This window comes from Camelina sativa, chromosome 12 (genome assembly GCF_030686135.1).
Source record: "Camelina sativa cultivar CO46 ecotype springtype chromosome 12, ASM3068613v1".
In the NCBI taxonomy this organism is placed as follows: Eukaryota; Viridiplantae; Streptophyta; class Magnoliopsida; order Brassicales; family Brassicaceae; genus Camelina; species Camelina sativa.
Genome location: NC_141891.1, coordinates 15163390 through 15177922, shown reverse-complemented (window position 1 = coordinate 15177922; position 14533 = coordinate 15163390). Strand labels below are relative to the sequence as shown.

The following is a 14533-nucleotide window of genomic DNA, read 5'->3' as shown; positions in this document are numbered from 1 at the left end:
CTATTTTGTTGGTTGACGAATCACCGGAGAAGCTAATTTGTTTAATTCCGTTCCCGTTTTGCCCTTCCCTGTTCTTTTATTCTTTTCTTATCTTCAAAAAAAAAAAAAAAAAAAAAATCTCCGAGCAAGAACAAAAAAAAAACAAAAGCTGTCTATGTACCAACAAGAGACTAGTTGTCAGATAAATATACGCGAGACGAGAAGCTCCATTACAAAACCCTAGAGCTCATCATCATCATCTCTCTCTCTCTCCAGGTACACCTTTTTTTTCCTTGTTTTGGTTTCACCGGCGTGGATCTCCGGTGACGGGAGATTCCGAAAATTTTTGAAGAGATTTTAGATCATGTATAGAGAGAGGGGTATGGTTGGATCGAAGTCTGAGGTGGTCGATCGGAAACGAATAAACGAGTCTCACGATAATCGTCCCTCGCATTCGATGCCTCAGCCCGTCAATGGAAAAGGCAAGGTAACAGCCTCCTCCCTCTTGATTGGGAAGCAGCAATTGCATGACAGAGATTCACGTTCTTCTCATGGTAAGATTCGATTTTGCCCCCCCCTTTCAATTGTTCGATTCGATTTTGGGATTCAACTTTCTTATAATTGATTTAGAAATTTCTTATTTTGAACCTCTCATCTTGACCTAATTGTTGAAAAAGTTAACGAACCTCTTTAACTTTCTCTAGCAATGATGTTATTCATTTTTTTTTTTTTTTTTTTTTTGCCATATAGCAGTTACAAACGCATCAAAGCTAGAAACTTTAATCTTAGACACAATCCAGCTTTTGTTTCTATGTGTACCAGCAAAATCATTCTTATATGTTTTAAGAGAAAGATGCTGATGAAATGATTTCTTGTGGTTACTGCAGCTGTGGATATATCAGACACAGACAGCGAAGAATCAGAGGTTAGTGGTTCTGAAGGAGAAGACACCTCATGGATATCTTGGTTCTGCAACCTACGAGGGAACGAGTTGTTCTGTGAAGTTGATGATGATTACATCCAGGATGATTTTAACTTGTGTGGACTCAGCCATCAAGTTCCTTACTACGACTATGCCCTTGATTTGATTTTGGATGTGGAGTCTTCCCATGGTAAGTCTTATTACCGTGAATATTAGTATGTGGTTGCGTGTTTTTTTATGGTAGTTAAGGATAATAGTATTAGCGGAAAACTGGTTTGGCTTTCGGTTTTTGTGTCTTCAATGTTTTGATTTGGATTGACGGGTTAACAGGTGAGATGTTTACAGAGGAACAGAATGAATTGATCGAGTCAGCAGCAGAGATGCTTTATGGGATGATTCATGCTCGTTACATATTGACAAGCAAAGGGCTGGCTTCTATGGTAAGCAAGTTTTTACTCAAGTTTGCCTTCTTAACAAATTTTTATAGAACTTGTTGTTTTCTTTACCATGGTTTTGCAGTTAGACAAATACAAAAACTATGACTTTGGAAGATGCCCAAGAGTTTATTGTTGTGGGCAACCTTGTTTACCAGTTGGTCAATCCGATATTCCTCGAGCAAGCACCGTAAAGATATATTGCCCCAAATGTGAAGACGTGTATTACCCACGATCAAAGTACCAAGGAAGTATCCTTTTTTTCTTTTTTAATTCTCAGTCTTCACTTATATATATTTGCATATGCATAAAGCAGTTCTATACGGCTATGCAGACTTAGTTTTGCTTTGATTAGCATTTGATATTTCTATATGTTATGTTGCGTTGTTGCTATGTTTGGTTGGTTTGTTGTTCTTTAACACGGGGAAAAAAACAGACATAGATGGAGCATACTTTGGGACAACGTTTCCACATCTGTTCTTGATGACGTACGGACATCTGAAGCCACAAAAGGCATCACAAAGCTACACGCCAAGAGTGTTTGGGTTCAAGTTACACAAGCCGTGAAGGAAAGAAACAAGGAAGAAGGATATACTCATGGGTGTGTGGAGATACAACAAGGAAGAAGATGATGTACCCCTTGGGTGTTGGAAAACAAGAAATGTGTGTAAACCAAAAACAAACAAAAAAGCGCTGTTTGTATCACAGAAGGTGAAACTAGTTCTCTCGCTCTCTCTCTCTCTCTCTCTCTCTCTCTCTCTATTTCTCTCTGTTTTGTATTGTGTACCTTAGGTTTTAGATAAACATTAGCAGCATGGACTGGTGAAGTAAGATCCCATATTTATATCCCATTGTAATACTTAACCTTATTGTTCTTTTTTTGATTTCTTCTTTCCAACTACATTCCCATTAAGTTAACACAATTTTCACAAATTGCTTGTACCACCAGTGTTCAGATTTGTTGTGTCTATTTGATGTGTCAGTTCCATTCAACCAACAGTGGGTCAATAAAGCCCATTGGGCCAACTCTACGAAACACAACGATCCACGTTAAATTTCGAATATTTTTAAAAAGGAAAAAAATAGAGGCCTGTCGCTTTCTATCTCTGACCAAGAAAATAAAACTTTCTAATATATTATTTTAATCAATGTATAGGTGTCTCTCTGTGTATGTGTGTGTTCCTGCGAGCCTTTAGCTCTCTGTAGATTACGTAAACACCTCTCTCTCTCTCTCTCTCTCTCTTGCTTGGTGAAGAAGAGGGCCTTCTGGTTGTTTCTTTCGTCTACTTCTTTGATCTAAATCGAATTTGTATCGAATCCGAAAGTATTGATCTTTCGTCGTCCCTTTGATTTCTTCTGTTGGCAACCCTAAATTGCCCGAGTTGTTTTTGGATCTCTTCTATCAAATCGGGCGTTGTTGTTGTTGAATCGGGCTTTGTTTGTTGTAATAATGCCACCGTTTATATCTGGCTCCAGAGCTATATATTCTTTAATTTCATGTCGAAACGCCATCAGGAACTCGATCAGCCGTCGTCCGGGGATCCCTCGGCGGAGTTTTGTATCTAATCAAATTAGGAGATTTGGTTCTCTTTCAGGCGTTGAAAGATTTTCTCCTTATGGGTCAATGTTCAATTATGATGAGGGTAGAGTCTCTTTTGGCACTGGAAGCTTATTAATTCAGAGACGGCATTTTTTGGGTTGTGGAGATGGGGAAGAAGGTGGTGGTGAGTTATCTAAGATCTACGAAGAGCGTCGTGTCTTGGGGTAACCTCATTAAAACTTTGATCCTATTTTCAGATCTTTCTACTCAGATTCTATCCCTCTGTTGTCGATTATCTCCTGCTTACAATCGCGTCTTTGATATGAAATGGGCACAACTTTGAGAAATGTTTAACCGCTTTATTCCGATGCTTTGTGGCCCTTATGTGTCACTGAAATGTTGGCTTTTTTTATTTCCTGTTTTGTGGATCACACAGTGAAAGGAGGGTTTCAATGATCTAATAAGCATCTTAGGCTTTTAAATGTTTTAGGATTGGAATATTTGCCTTTGTGTTTGTCTTGTTTTTGAACTGATATACTATGAACTAAGTTTCCAAAATAATGATAATCGGTTGGTTTAGATACAACTTCTGTGTTATGTTAGAATTTGCTAATGATTTTGCTTGTGGCAACATCTTCTTATGTATCCGAGGAATCCTTATCCTTACTGTTTGTTGCAAACATTGAGAATCTCACTTTGGCTATGCGTTATTGATTTGAAGCTCATTCATATTTTCAGCAATGAAGATCATTTGTGTTTTGTTATATTACAGGTATTCTCCGGAGCAAATGTTTAACGTAGTTGCAGCTGTAGACTTGTACCACGGGTTTGTTCCTTGGTGTCAACGCTCTGAGGTTCTTAAAGAATATCCAGACGGATCATTCGATGCAGAACTGGAGATTGGTTTTAAGTTTCTTGTTGAGAGTTACATTTCCCATGTCGAATCCGAAAGGCCGAAATGGATTAAGGTAAGCAAGGACTTGTTTTTTGCTTTTGTTTTCAGTTTTTTTTTGGTTTTTTTGTTGGTTTTGACTTGAGTGACTGATGGATTTTCACAACATGATATGAATCCTTGCTTTTCAGACAACTGCGAGGGACACGGGACTATTTGACCATTTAATAAACGTCTGGCAATTTAAGCCAGGACCCATTCCAGGAACCTGCGACCTTCATTTCCATGTGGATTTCAAATTCAACTCGCCTCTCTATCGCCAGGTAAAAAAAAACTACTTCACACTACCTCTGAACTTTTAAGTGTCCAATAGTTAGTAATGGATGGTGCTTGAGAATTGTTATTAATCGAAGAAATCTACAACAAGATTATGATTCTTTTCTTCCTCTAAAGATTGAAACTTGTATTGTTAGTAGCCGAAGAAAGCTATGAGGAAAGTATGAGTTCCTTGTTCCTTTGCTTAAATGTACAAGAAAACTTTGGTTTCTTTCTTCCACAATAGATTAAAAGTTGGGAAATTTGTTGATAAGAAATGTTAAAGAAATTAATGATGTCCTCTTTGTTACTCAAGTTGAATCTTGGTTAATAATATTAAAACCTTGCAAGTAGTTTGAAAGTGTTTTTTCGTTTATTGCAGGTAGCTTCAATGTTCTTAAAGGAGGTAGCAACCAGACTCGTAGGAGCATTTAGTGACCGATGCCGACTAGTGTATGGTCCAGGAGTTCCAGTAGATGAAAACGCATATGAACAAAGAGCTTGAGACATATCTATTATATACAGATAATGGAAGTAACACATCAGTTTAGATTTCATTTTGATTGCTCAGAGAGCGATTACGGCATAGCATGTTTTGCTTTTTCATATATATGAATGCTTTTTGCAAATGAAGATCAACACATGACATGAGATGTTTGTTTAATGTAAAAGCAGGAAAATAAAACACACCCATTTCTCTCTATTGGAGTCTTTTCTTTGTTCAACTGTTTCTTTCTTAATCTAATAATATTGATTATGACGACATATGTGGTGACGCAACAGTCATATTAAGGTGTTTTACAAAGTTAGAAAGTAGAAAATTATTCAATAAAATGGAAAAGTCTTTAAAGGTTTGGAAGATGAACATTAGTGGGGAACCAAAAGTCTTGGGCACCTGTCATAAACTAGTCATATTACTGGTCATAAGTTCATAACCATTGAACTCAAAAGGAAAAATATGTTTTCTTAGGGCATGTGCATCAGTTGGGACAGAATTGGTGTCCTTCAATTATTTTATTCATATTTTGAGAGTTTTTTAAGTTTTGTATAGCATTGGTGTCCTTCAGGGTGTGGTCTTTCATAGTATTTTTAATTTTAAAAATTAATTATTTAAATAAATATGTAAAAACATATTAAAGTTTTAATTTAAATAAAACATATAACAAGTCTCCATTCGTCGAGTTCCATGGATGAGAAGTTCCATGGATCAATATCTTGCATAGATAACAAGTCTCCATTCGTCGAGCCATTTTGCACAGGGGAAGGAGTTTCGATTGACAACATATCCAAAAGAATATCCGCTCCAGCTTGCGATGGCTGCATACATGAAACTGATAGACGCAGGGGTAAACAACAAGCTCAAAGATGTAGACATTAAGATGCAACTTCACAACTGAACATCCCAAACATTTTACAAAACGTAACACTACATACATATCTTAACTACACAAAAAGTTGTTCAGGTTATAGTTAGAACAGGCCATACTGCAGCTGAAGCAAATAAGTTGAGGAAATATGACCAGACAAAATTATCGGCTACTAAAAAAACGTATATGAATTATGTTCCAACTAAAACTCCAAGAAAATAATGCTAGATAGATGGTTATCATTATCAGTTGCCATACCAGATCTCTGACAAGACAGATGCTATGCTATAAGTTAGATTTTTGTTCCAACTGGTGGAGTGGTATAGTATAAGTTTGGAAATCTAACCAGGTTGTGCTGAAGGCTGCGTTATATCAACACCAAGAAGATCTTGAAGTTAGGCATCACCCGAGGAGGTTGGTGCAGGAGTATCATCAGAACTCAGGTCGAGTAAATCAACAAGAGGAGCTGCAGCAGCTTTAGCAACACCATTCGGAATACTAAGCGAAGATTTTCCAGAAGTTGACACAGATGGAGGTAAAGAACCAGCTCTCCTTCCACTAAATGTTGCCTCATCAAGGACCGGCATTCTTTCAAGCAGGGTAGATCTGCATATATTTAGATCGATTGTGTTGAAAAATTTAGTAGATATTGATCCATGGAACTTCTCATCCAAAATCGATGAGAACAGATATGTTCAGTATCATCGAAAGAATTACCTTATATTCTGATGCTTTTGAATAACTGAACTGAACTCCATAGATCTTTGTTGCAGTTCTAAGATAAAGCTACCTTTGTTCTGTCCTATAATACTTTTAACCCTCCTGTAAGCAAATACAAGAAGCCTATTGCCTTTAACAGAGCAATGAGTGCCATTGCCTTAGTTGTGACATCCGATGTATGATGCTTAATAGCAATCTCGATAACATCCACTGCATCTTAGAAACCCATAACCCTAAATCCAACTCTAATAACAAATCAGAGACTCAATCGAGAACCCTAAATCGAGAATCAATATCGAATTATACCAAACCCTAAATTCGCAAACGGCGTTGGAACACTAACCTCGTGAGATTGGAACCGGCGGATACTCTTCAAGATGAAACCACAGATCGATTTCGGATGACGAAATTAACTGATGCTTTCGCCGGGAAAACAAGTCGCCGTCGAGAGAGAAAGAAACAAAAAAGAGGGAGTCGGAGATGAAAAAAAAATAAGTGATGTTTCGATTTTTTTGGAATACCCTTCCCAAACAATACAAACATCTCACACGCAGACACGTGTAAAGACGGACGATGGAAAAACGTCCACTAATAAAGAACGTATCTTGTTAATATATCGAATTTATATTTAAATTAAATCACTTAATTGCCAAGGACAGTGTTTAGGGACACCGATGCAAATGCCCTTAGTCACCGTGTGTGTCTCTTGACTCTAGTCTTAGAGATGTTTTGGCATTAAACCAATGTTAGATTCGGTTCTCTGAAAATACATGGTTTAACTTCCCGTTTTAATCAGGTGGAGTTTACAAAAAACATTTGATATGAAAGTACATTATTCGATAAAATAACATACTAATATGAGTCAATATGAAATATACATTTATCAAGCCATGCAAACATATGGTCCTGCCATTCACTTAGGGAAAAATTTAGCTAACAAAAATAAAATAAAAACATATGAAATGAGAAATAAATTTTAGTTTAACCTATACAAGGTATCTATCATATAATGCTTTTTGATTTGTTATGGGATTAGTTTTTTAAGTTGATGGGAGTTGAGAGTTAGGTTGACCGTTGAGGTATTTTGTCGGAAGGTGAGGAGGAAGACTTGTGAACGAAAGCGGAGACGCGGTTTTGCCTTTTTCTGCTTCATCATTTTCCTACCAAATGGACCAAAATAAGAGCATCTTTTTTTATTTCGTCAAAACTTATATGGAATTTGTCCCACTTTATTTTTATTTTATTTTATTTTAACTAATCCTATAATTAACTTTTTAAAAAAATAGTGAAAAGAAAAGAGAAACGAGTCGGTGTGTTATTTGGTTTGTAAATGATATAATAATGATACAAAAAAGTTACAAAAGAATCAAATATAAACATTATATTATGTACCTACTAAATTCTGAATTTACAAGGTCCAAATTTCAAGCTGATATACAATTGAGTCATTGACTTGCATTGCAACAACTATGCAATAACTATGAGTATTATCAATACTAGTATGACCCAAAGTCAATCCAGTAAATACATATATAAGCCTAGAGTACTATTGACTTTGACTAAAATCTCTCGCTTCTGTTTTACTTTCATGAGCGTCCTATTACCACATCTATTCTTCCGGTATTTGAATTGGAATTATAGTTTCAATTTCCATTCCCTAAAAATCCATCGTACCACCCACACACACACACACAAAAAGAACCATTTTATATATGTAAACGCACAATGACTTTACTTATTGTAAGTTTGTTCCAATAATGCAATGAATAAATACAGACAGAGCAAAAAATGGGTTTGGTCTTTGTCTCTGTTAAGTCAAAATATGAAATAACTTTGGTCTTCTATTTACTAGTATTATCTTTAGTTTTTTCTACGTCAGTTTCCCATTGTTAGCCGTTCCCTTTCATTTTCCTCTTCTCGATCAAAACTCTTCATAAGCAAGAAATATACTTGTGTATCCCATAGATAGAAAAGTTTCTGTCTTTTACGTATACGGTATAATACCTATCTTTTTCATCTCTTTTGTGTTCATACGACTCATCTAATCTTCCACTGATTTTGATATCTCTCATCTGCTCCAAAACCCATTATAGGGTTTCTTCATACAATCTACTCTCTTGCCCAAGAAAACAAATCTTCCCTTTTTCTGCAAACGAAAGAAAAAGTCTTCACTCTTTCATTCATTATCATAGCATCTAACTTTTCTTAATTTACCTTTAGAATTTTCTTGTGCCTTTTTTGTGTATATGAGTGGTTACACAGTTAAGATACACCCAAAATCCTCAAACTAACCAAAGAGAAAAGCAAAACAGAGGAGATATGAATTGTATGTTCTTGTTCAAGTCCAAGAAACCTAAATCTAGAAGTAATCTTGAGAAGGATCATAAAAACTCAAGATTCGAAAAGTCAGCTCCGGAATTAACTAAGAGAAGATCGTCGTCATCGTCGTTCAATCTTCCAACACCAAGATCTCTGCCAACTCCAGCGAGTGTTAAAGACTTATACACACAGAGAGAACAAAAAGAAAATACAAATCAAAATCTGAGGGTTTTCTCTTACAAGGAACTAAGTGACGCCACGTGTGGGTTTAGCAGAACGCTAAAGATCGGACAAGGTGGCTTTGGTAGTGTTTATCAAGCCACTATTGACAACCCCACCGGAGCAGATTCTCATTCTCCTCCACTTGTCGTCGCCGTTAAGAAACTCAATCGACAGAGTCTACAGGTATGCAATAAATCATGAGATCTTTTTTGTGATATAATTGCAAAAAAGATTAGAGAACTTTAACAAGAACAAGTTTGATTCATTTCTGATATAGTATTTATTATTGAGTCTCTGTTTTGAAATGAAAGGGTCATAAGCAATGGCTAGCAGAGGTTCAGTTGTTAGGCGTAGTGAATCACCCAAACGTAGTGAGGCTCTTAGGGTATTGCGCAGAGGACAGAGAGAGGCTTTTGGTTTACGAGCTGATGTCTAATCGCAGCTTAGAAGAGCATCTCTTCACTCGAAAAACCTTAACGTTGTCATGGAAACAAAGGCTTGAGATCATGCTTGGTGCAGCTCAAGGATTGGCTTATTTGCACGAAATCCAGGTTATTTTTGAATCCTAAACAACAAAAACCCTTTTGATTGTTTATGCGTAGTTAGGCCCGAACCAAAATTTATATACATGTCTAGTACTTTAACTAGATGCATTATCTAGTTTAACTAGAAACATGTCTCTCTTTTTTTATTTGGGCAGGTAATATATAGAGACTTCAAATCATCAAATGTGCTTTTAAGCGATGACTTTCATCCGAAGTTATCGGACTTTGGTCTCGCTAGAGAAGGTCCAGAAGGAGACAACACTCACGTTACAACTGCGGTAAGTAACATTTACCGTTTCTCCCTTACAACTTCTATATTGCATAACAGTAATTTCTTTGTCCACAAGTAACAACTTCATCTCTTATTCTTTCATGATTCTCTTGAAAGAGAGTTGGAACAGACGGCTATGCAGCCCCCGAGTATGTATTAACCGGTCATCTCAAGACGCATTGCGATGTCTACAGCTTTGGAGTTGTCCTGTATGAGATCATCACTGGTCGTCGAACAATGGAACGAATGAAACCTTTGGCTGAGCAAAAGCTTCTAGAATGGGTCAAAAAGTATCCTGCTGATAGCAAAAGCTTCAAAATGATCATTGACTCGAAGCTATGCAACAAATATCCAATTAAGATGGTTAGTAGAGTGGCCAAATTAGCTGATCACTGTCTGAAAAAGAACGATAAAGAGAGACCCACCATGGCCTTTGTAGTTGAGACTCTTAGGAAGATCATTGAGGACTCAGACTCTGTAGGTATGAGAAGTTCAGTTGAAAAATCGACGAGAGAGGAAGGGGTTAGTTAGTGTTAGAGCCTAGAGGTTTAACTTCTTAGAAAAGAGCAGAGAATACTTATGTTCCCAAACAATGCCGTTTAACGTGCAAATACATATGAGCTGTGTGGAAAAGCCCAAAGTATTAAGCCCATCAACGAGAGACATTGTTTTGGTCTTGTACTTAGGGGGATGGTTAACCCATAAAATATGATTCTGAAAACAAAATTGTGATCACAACTAAGGAAGAGATGGATGTATTCTAAAAATTTGTAATACAACCAAAGTTCAAACATCTTTAAATCTTTTAAGAGAGGTTATGGAAAAAAAAAGAGACAATTGTACTACTACTCCTTAAAGTTGAAATGATTAAAGAAAAAGAGTTGTACTGCACCAAATGATCTCGCAGAACATGCGCAGAAAAAGATTTGTCTGTTAATTTCTCCCATTATATAATGTTTATGAATCATGACATATCAAACCTACTCCAATAAGAATTGATACCATTACTTACACCAAATTTATTTCGCTATCATAAATGTTATATAATCAACACAAATATATTTCAATATCATTATATTATATATATTAAACTTTTTACATTACAAACCCATCATTCCAAAACAAGAGAACAGCCAGTCTGATGCTTACAAATATATTTTTCTTCCCATTAAAAAACAAAAGATTTACCTTTTTTTTTTTTTTTTTTGATATCAAGAATTACCAAATTCACATAGGCGTTTTGGCCATAGTTTTTTTGTACTCCCAAAATTGCATGTTGATTTCTTCTTAAAAGAAAAAGAAAAAAAAACTAATAAAAAGAAAAAAATAACAAAGAGAAGGACAAAACCCTTGAAAAAGAGAGGTTTCTTTACTTTTTTTTTTTTAATTTTTTTCCCTAACCATTTTCTTCTTTTTTTTCTTCTGAGCTTTTCAAATTCAAACTAAGTTTTTTTTTTAGATGAAGAAAAAAACCCATTAACAAGCTGTTAAAGCAATGAGCGTTAATGGGATTCTCTTGTCACTTTTTTACTTTATAACTTTGAAATTAGGCAGCAGCAACGGTTCCAGTGTGGAAAGCATAGTCACGAGATCTAGTAGGAGAAGAAGAAGAGCTTCGCTTTTCATTTCTTCTCATAGCTTTCACGGAAGATGACAGACTCTGTTTCTTCTCTTTAGCTTCGTCTCTTTCTATCTGTTCTTCTCTACACTCTTCGCTACAGAACGGTGTGTCTCCTCTGTTAAATGAAAACAAATTTAAAATCAAACACAAATTATAATACATCTTTTTTTAAGGATGCTTAATTCACAAGGCAAATCAAAATTAGGGTAAAAAGACCTAAACTTTATCAAGCAAATCAAAACCTTAACCTCAAAGTAATAATCTAGTTTATTATTAGCTAATAATCGAGAAAAGTAGAATCTACGTTTTGTTTCATTGTTGAGTACTATTTAACGAGATGATGAATCAAAGAACTAAGATGTATGTAAAAGTACCTGTACATGAAGATGTCTCTGTTATCACCAAGACGTTTCTTGCAGAGGAAACAAGAGTCCAAGAAATGAGGAAGTGGCTGTTGTCCGTAACAGCTATTGTCAAATCTAAAATCATGGAATTTTCCAGATCTGGGAGATGAAACAGAGTAGTGATGATGTTGGTAATAATAACTCTGAGGATTCATCTTGAGACTGTTGTCGTAACAAGAAGGACTCGTAACTCCAGCTTCTAGAGAAGCCAAACCATCGTCTTCTTCTTCTATGAAATAAGGCTTTCTCGTTGAAACCTCCTTTTTTTTTAATGGCTATTCTTTGTCTTTTGTGTTCTTCTTTAAGTTCTTATGAGGAGAAGGGAGAGAGAAAGGTTGGTGTGGAGAGGGGAGAGTTGAGGGGAAGATGGAGTTTGGTTTTTATAGGAATAGAAAGACAGGTTTGATTCTGGTTAAGAGAGAGAAAACCCAAAGGAAGAAGCAACAAGTTTGAGGAACAAAACTCAAAACTCAAAACTCAAGTGAGAGAGAATCTATTGGCTTCTTTGTTTATGCAATACCGCTTATTTCTATATTTATTTACTACTTTTTTTGTGTTTCTTTAATATTTTTAACTACCTAACCATTAACCATTATATGATGAATAATTGAGGCACTAGTATGATTATTGTTTTTTAGTCTTCCTCAAACTTACAACCAGTACTAATCAAATAGTTAAGTTGTGGAATAGTGGAATTGCGATTGTTTTTAATTAGAAAGATTGTTTAAAATAATTTCGATTGACCTATGTAAATTTACATAAATCAGCTAACCGATTTAATTAATTTGACAAAATAATTACTCTCTCCATTTTTAAAATATTTTTCATTTTTAGGCCTAATTTTTTGTTTTAGTTTAGTTGTTATTTTCGCTTTCCAATGTAATCTTTAGTAGAAAATTATGTTATTTACTTCTTATTAAATAAATAAAAAATTAAATATTTTAGAATTTTAATAGTCACACAAAGGTATAATAGAACATTGATCTATTTTTTTTAATGATAAGTTAAAAAAATTGGAGAGAATATTAGTTTTGCATAGAATGATCAAAATTAGAAGGAAAACAATCTAAACCCCTTCTATACTTTTTTTTTAAAGATTTATTCTTTGTAAAAGAATTTCTCAATTTTAAATTCTTATGTCCAATTATGTTAACTCGAGTCTAAGAGCCAAATGGCGATAAATCTAATTATTATATAAATCCTAATTAATCTCCCATGTTATAAAAATTTGCAACTAATAAATTCTGAGGAAAATGGCAACATCCCTTGTTAACTACGCTAAAGGAGTGTGAAGGACACAAACGTAATTATATATTAAAAATAAAATAAATAAAAAACCACTTCTTTTTTTTTTTTTTTTTTTTGACAAAATAAAAAACCACTTCTTCTTCTGCTGTCCTGTAATAAGAAAATCTTCGGAAAACGGTTCCATAAAACATGGGTCCCACCTTTGCACTTAGAGGTTAAGAAAGTCATTGGATGGTAGGGACCACATCGCGCGTGAGATTTGCGCGTTACGTAAATACTCTCTTTCTACTCACACGCACACCAGCACCACTTGTTGTCTTCTCTTTATTGGTGAGGACACTTTTTAATTGTATTTTTTTATAGAACATATACGATGTCGTTTTCTCCCTTTTTTTAGTTTTATTTTTCTCGTGATGATGAATATGACGTTAATTTTTTTTTTTTTTGTTGCGAAGACTTTGGAAAAGCCTTGTGACGACTCCACTGCACTCAACAAAATTGAAAATTACCTATTACAGTATATATTTTAAAAAATTAATATTATTTTCAGCTTGTTTTAATCAAAAAATTAACTTTAGTTTTAAACATAACAAAATTTTTACCATATTTTACACACAGATTGAGAATCATATGTTCTAGAAATTAAGATTTCTTCCACGCAACACAATTTTTCATATTCTAAGCAAAAAAATCTATTAGTTGGGGTTATGAATTATGATAGATGAAACAACTATAATAATCAATGAGTATATTATTAGCACAACTATTTTCCTTTTAAAATGTGAGAAATATGTTTAAAAAAAATGTAACATAATGAAATTGATGGAGAAGGATTAAATGTGAAAACATGGATTGCTTTTGAAAATACATTTATTGTGTTGTTGGACTTCCTTGGAAACAATAACTAACTACTCCTTCAAGTGTGTATCACGCGCCTAAAGGGAAGCCGTGTAAGCAATTTTACTACTAGTACTAATAAATAAATAAACGTCGTACACTTGCGAAAGGCTCGGAAGTTCGCAAACTCTCCATTAAACCCCACCTGTCCCTTTAAAGTCTTCTTCTTTCTTTTTTTTTGCTTGTATCAATTTCGAAAACTTTCAACTCCATACTTTAATTATGAATTCGTCAAAACAATTATATCTTTTCTCATAAGATTTGTGGTGGCAATGCTATATCTTAGAAAGGTTATTTTTAACTTTGCCTAACGATGTGACATTTGGCACTCTACTTTTGTGACACATTTCATTTTCATTAATTTTCAATTTAACATTCTACTTTTTAATTTGAATTTGTTTTATTTGTATATAGTGTATAGTTTATTAAAAAAAATTGTGGTATAATTTTTTTTTATTTTTTTTCAACATTGTAACAAAAATATATTTCTTCCATTTTTTTGTTTTAACATCTAATATATTTTATAATGAAATCATACACCATAGAACCTTTTAAAAAATAATACTAATCAACCCAACTAAAATTAATAAACAAATTAAAACCAAATAAAAGTAGAAATGGTTTCATACTTTTAAAGTAAAAACTGAAACCAAATTAATTTATAATATAAGATTTTCTAATATATATATATATATATCACATTGTATTCAATAATCATAAATAATGTATTAAAGATACAACTCAAATTTGTATTTAATAGTATTCTATATGTTACAGTTTAAATGTGTTTAAAATTTATGTACTAAAAAAATTTGTATCATAACATAATTGTTTTAT

The 14533-nt window shown here is 34.2% G+C and overlaps 5 protein-coding genes across 10 annotated transcripts; 3 read left to right on the top strand and 2 right to left on the bottom strand.

Annotated features, from left to right (window-relative positions):
* The first annotated feature begins 28 nt into the window (after positions 1-28).
* On the top strand, positions 29-2268 carry LOC104731798 (casein kinase II subunit beta-2). Of its 5 annotated transcripts, none has more exons than XM_010451282.3 (6): positions 29-255; positions 341-533; positions 867-1091; positions 1232-1341; positions 1421-1586; positions 1772-2268. In XM_010451282.3, the coding sequence occupies exons 2-6, from the start codon at positions 344-346 to the stop codon at positions 1900-1902; spliced, it is 822 nt and encodes a 273-aa protein (XP_010449584.2). In that variant the 5' UTR covers positions 29-255; positions 341-343; the 3' UTR covers positions 1903-2268. The 5 variants fall into 5 exon arrangements, with proteins under 5 accessions (XP_010449584.2, XP_087335075.1, XP_087335074.1 ...); XM_087478949.1 differs by having other exon boundaries at positions 35-255; positions 352-533; positions 1247-1341; XM_087478948.1 differs by having other exon boundaries at positions 117-255; positions 1247-1341.
* Positions 2269-2322: 54 nt separating this feature from the next.
* Positions 2323-4785, top strand: LOC104731797 (uncharacterized). The gene is made up of 4 exons (XM_087478950.1): positions 2323-3099; positions 3648-3843; positions 3959-4090; positions 4465-4785. The coding sequence occupies exons 1-4, from the start codon at positions 2786-2788 to the stop codon at positions 4585-4587; spliced, it is 765 nt and encodes a 254-aa protein (XP_087335076.1). The 5' UTR covers positions 2323-2785; the 3' UTR covers positions 4588-4785.
* Positions 4786-5165: 380 nt separating this feature from the next.
* On the bottom strand, positions 5166-6666 carry LOC104731796 (AP-1 complex subunit gamma-2-like). Of its 2 annotated transcripts, none has more exons than XM_087477512.1 (4): positions 6513-6666; positions 6167-6271; positions 5796-6055; positions 5166-5413 (listed from the first exon to the last, which is right to left on the bottom strand). In XM_087477512.1, the coding sequence occupies exons 2-3, from the start codon at positions 6205-6207 to the stop codon at positions 5845-5847; spliced, it is 252 nt and encodes an 83-aa protein (XP_087333638.1). In that variant the 5' UTR covers positions 6208-6271; positions 6513-6666; the 3' UTR covers positions 5166-5413; positions 5796-5844. The 2 variants fall into 2 exon arrangements, with proteins under 2 accessions (XP_087333638.1, XP_010449581.2); XM_010451279.3 differs by having other exon boundaries at positions 6167-6402; positions 6513-6648.
* Positions 6667-7972: 1306 nt separating this feature from the next.
* Positions 7973-10319, top strand: LOC104731795 (putative serine/threonine-protein kinase PBL20). The gene is made up of 4 exons (XM_010451277.3): positions 7973-8893; positions 9022-9261; positions 9411-9533; positions 9644-10319. Exons 1-4 carry the CDS (start codon positions 8489-8491, stop codon positions 10055-10057), a joined length of 1182 nt encoding a protein of 393 aa, XP_010449579.1. The 5' UTR covers positions 7973-8488; the 3' UTR covers positions 10058-10319.
* A 266-nt stretch (positions 10320-10585) lies between these two features.
* LOC104733541 (FCS-Like Zinc finger 2) lies at positions 10586-12101 on the bottom strand. Its single transcript, XM_019233418.2, has 2 exons — positions 11522-12101; positions 10586-11262 (listed from the first exon to the last, which is right to left on the bottom strand). Exons 1-2 carry the CDS (start codon positions 11704-11706, stop codon positions 11073-11075), a joined length of 375 nt encoding a protein of 124 aa, XP_019088963.2. The 5' UTR covers positions 11707-12101; the 3' UTR covers positions 10586-11072.
* Positions 12102-14533: the final 2432 nt, after the last annotated feature.

Bases quoted from the DNA above. Each gene is read 5' to 3' on its own strand.
- LOC104731798 (XM_010451282.3), top strand. From the start codon at position 344: ATGTATAGAGAGAGGGGTATGGTTGGATCGAAGTCTGAGGTGGTCGAT. The intron at 1,092-1,231 runs GTAAGTCTTATT...ACGGGTTAACAG, and splicing joins GGATGTGGAGTCTTCCCATG to GTGAGATGTTTACAGAGGAA. The intron at 1,342-1,420 runs GTAAGCAAGTTT...ATGGTTTTGCAG, and splicing joins GCAAAGGGCTGGCTTCTATG to TTAGACAAATACAAAAACTA.
- LOC104731797 (XM_087478950.1), top strand. From the start codon at position 2,786: ATGCCACCGTTTATATCTGGCTCCAGAGCTATATATTCTTTAATTTCA. The intron at 3,100-3,647 runs GTAACCTCATTA...GTTATATTACAG, and splicing joins GAAGAGCGTCGTGTCTTGGG to GTATTCTCCGGAGCAAATGT. The intron at 4,091-4,464 runs GTAAAAAAAAAC...CGTTTATTGCAG, and splicing joins ACTCGCCTCTCTATCGCCAG to GTAGCTTCAATGTTCTTAAA.
- LOC104731796 (XM_087477512.1), bottom strand. From the start codon at position 6,207: ATGGAGTTCAGTTCAGTTATTCAAAAGCATCAGAATATAAG. The intron at 6,056-6,166 runs GTAATTCTTTCG...AAATATATGCAG, and splicing joins CAAAAGCATCAGAATATAAG to ATCTACCCTGCTTGAAAGAA.
- LOC104731795 (XM_010451277.3), top strand. From the start codon at position 8,489: ATGAATTGTATGTTCTTGTTCAAGTCCAAGAAACCTAAATCTAGAAGT. The intron at 8,894-9,021 runs GTATGCAATAAA...TTGAAATGAAAG, and splicing joins TCAATCGACAGAGTCTACAG to GGTCATAAGCAATGGCTAGC. The intron at 9,262-9,410 runs GTTATTTTTGAA...TTATTTGGGCAG, and splicing joins CTTATTTGCACGAAATCCAG to GTAATATATAGAGACTTCAA.
- LOC104733541 (XM_019233418.2), bottom strand. From the start codon at position 11,706: ATGAATCCTCAGAGTTATTATTACCAACATCATCACTACTCTGTTTCA. The intron at 11,263-11,521 runs GTACTTTTACAT...TTCATTTAACAG, and splicing joins AGAGACATCTTCATGTACAG to AGGAGACACACCGTTCTGTA.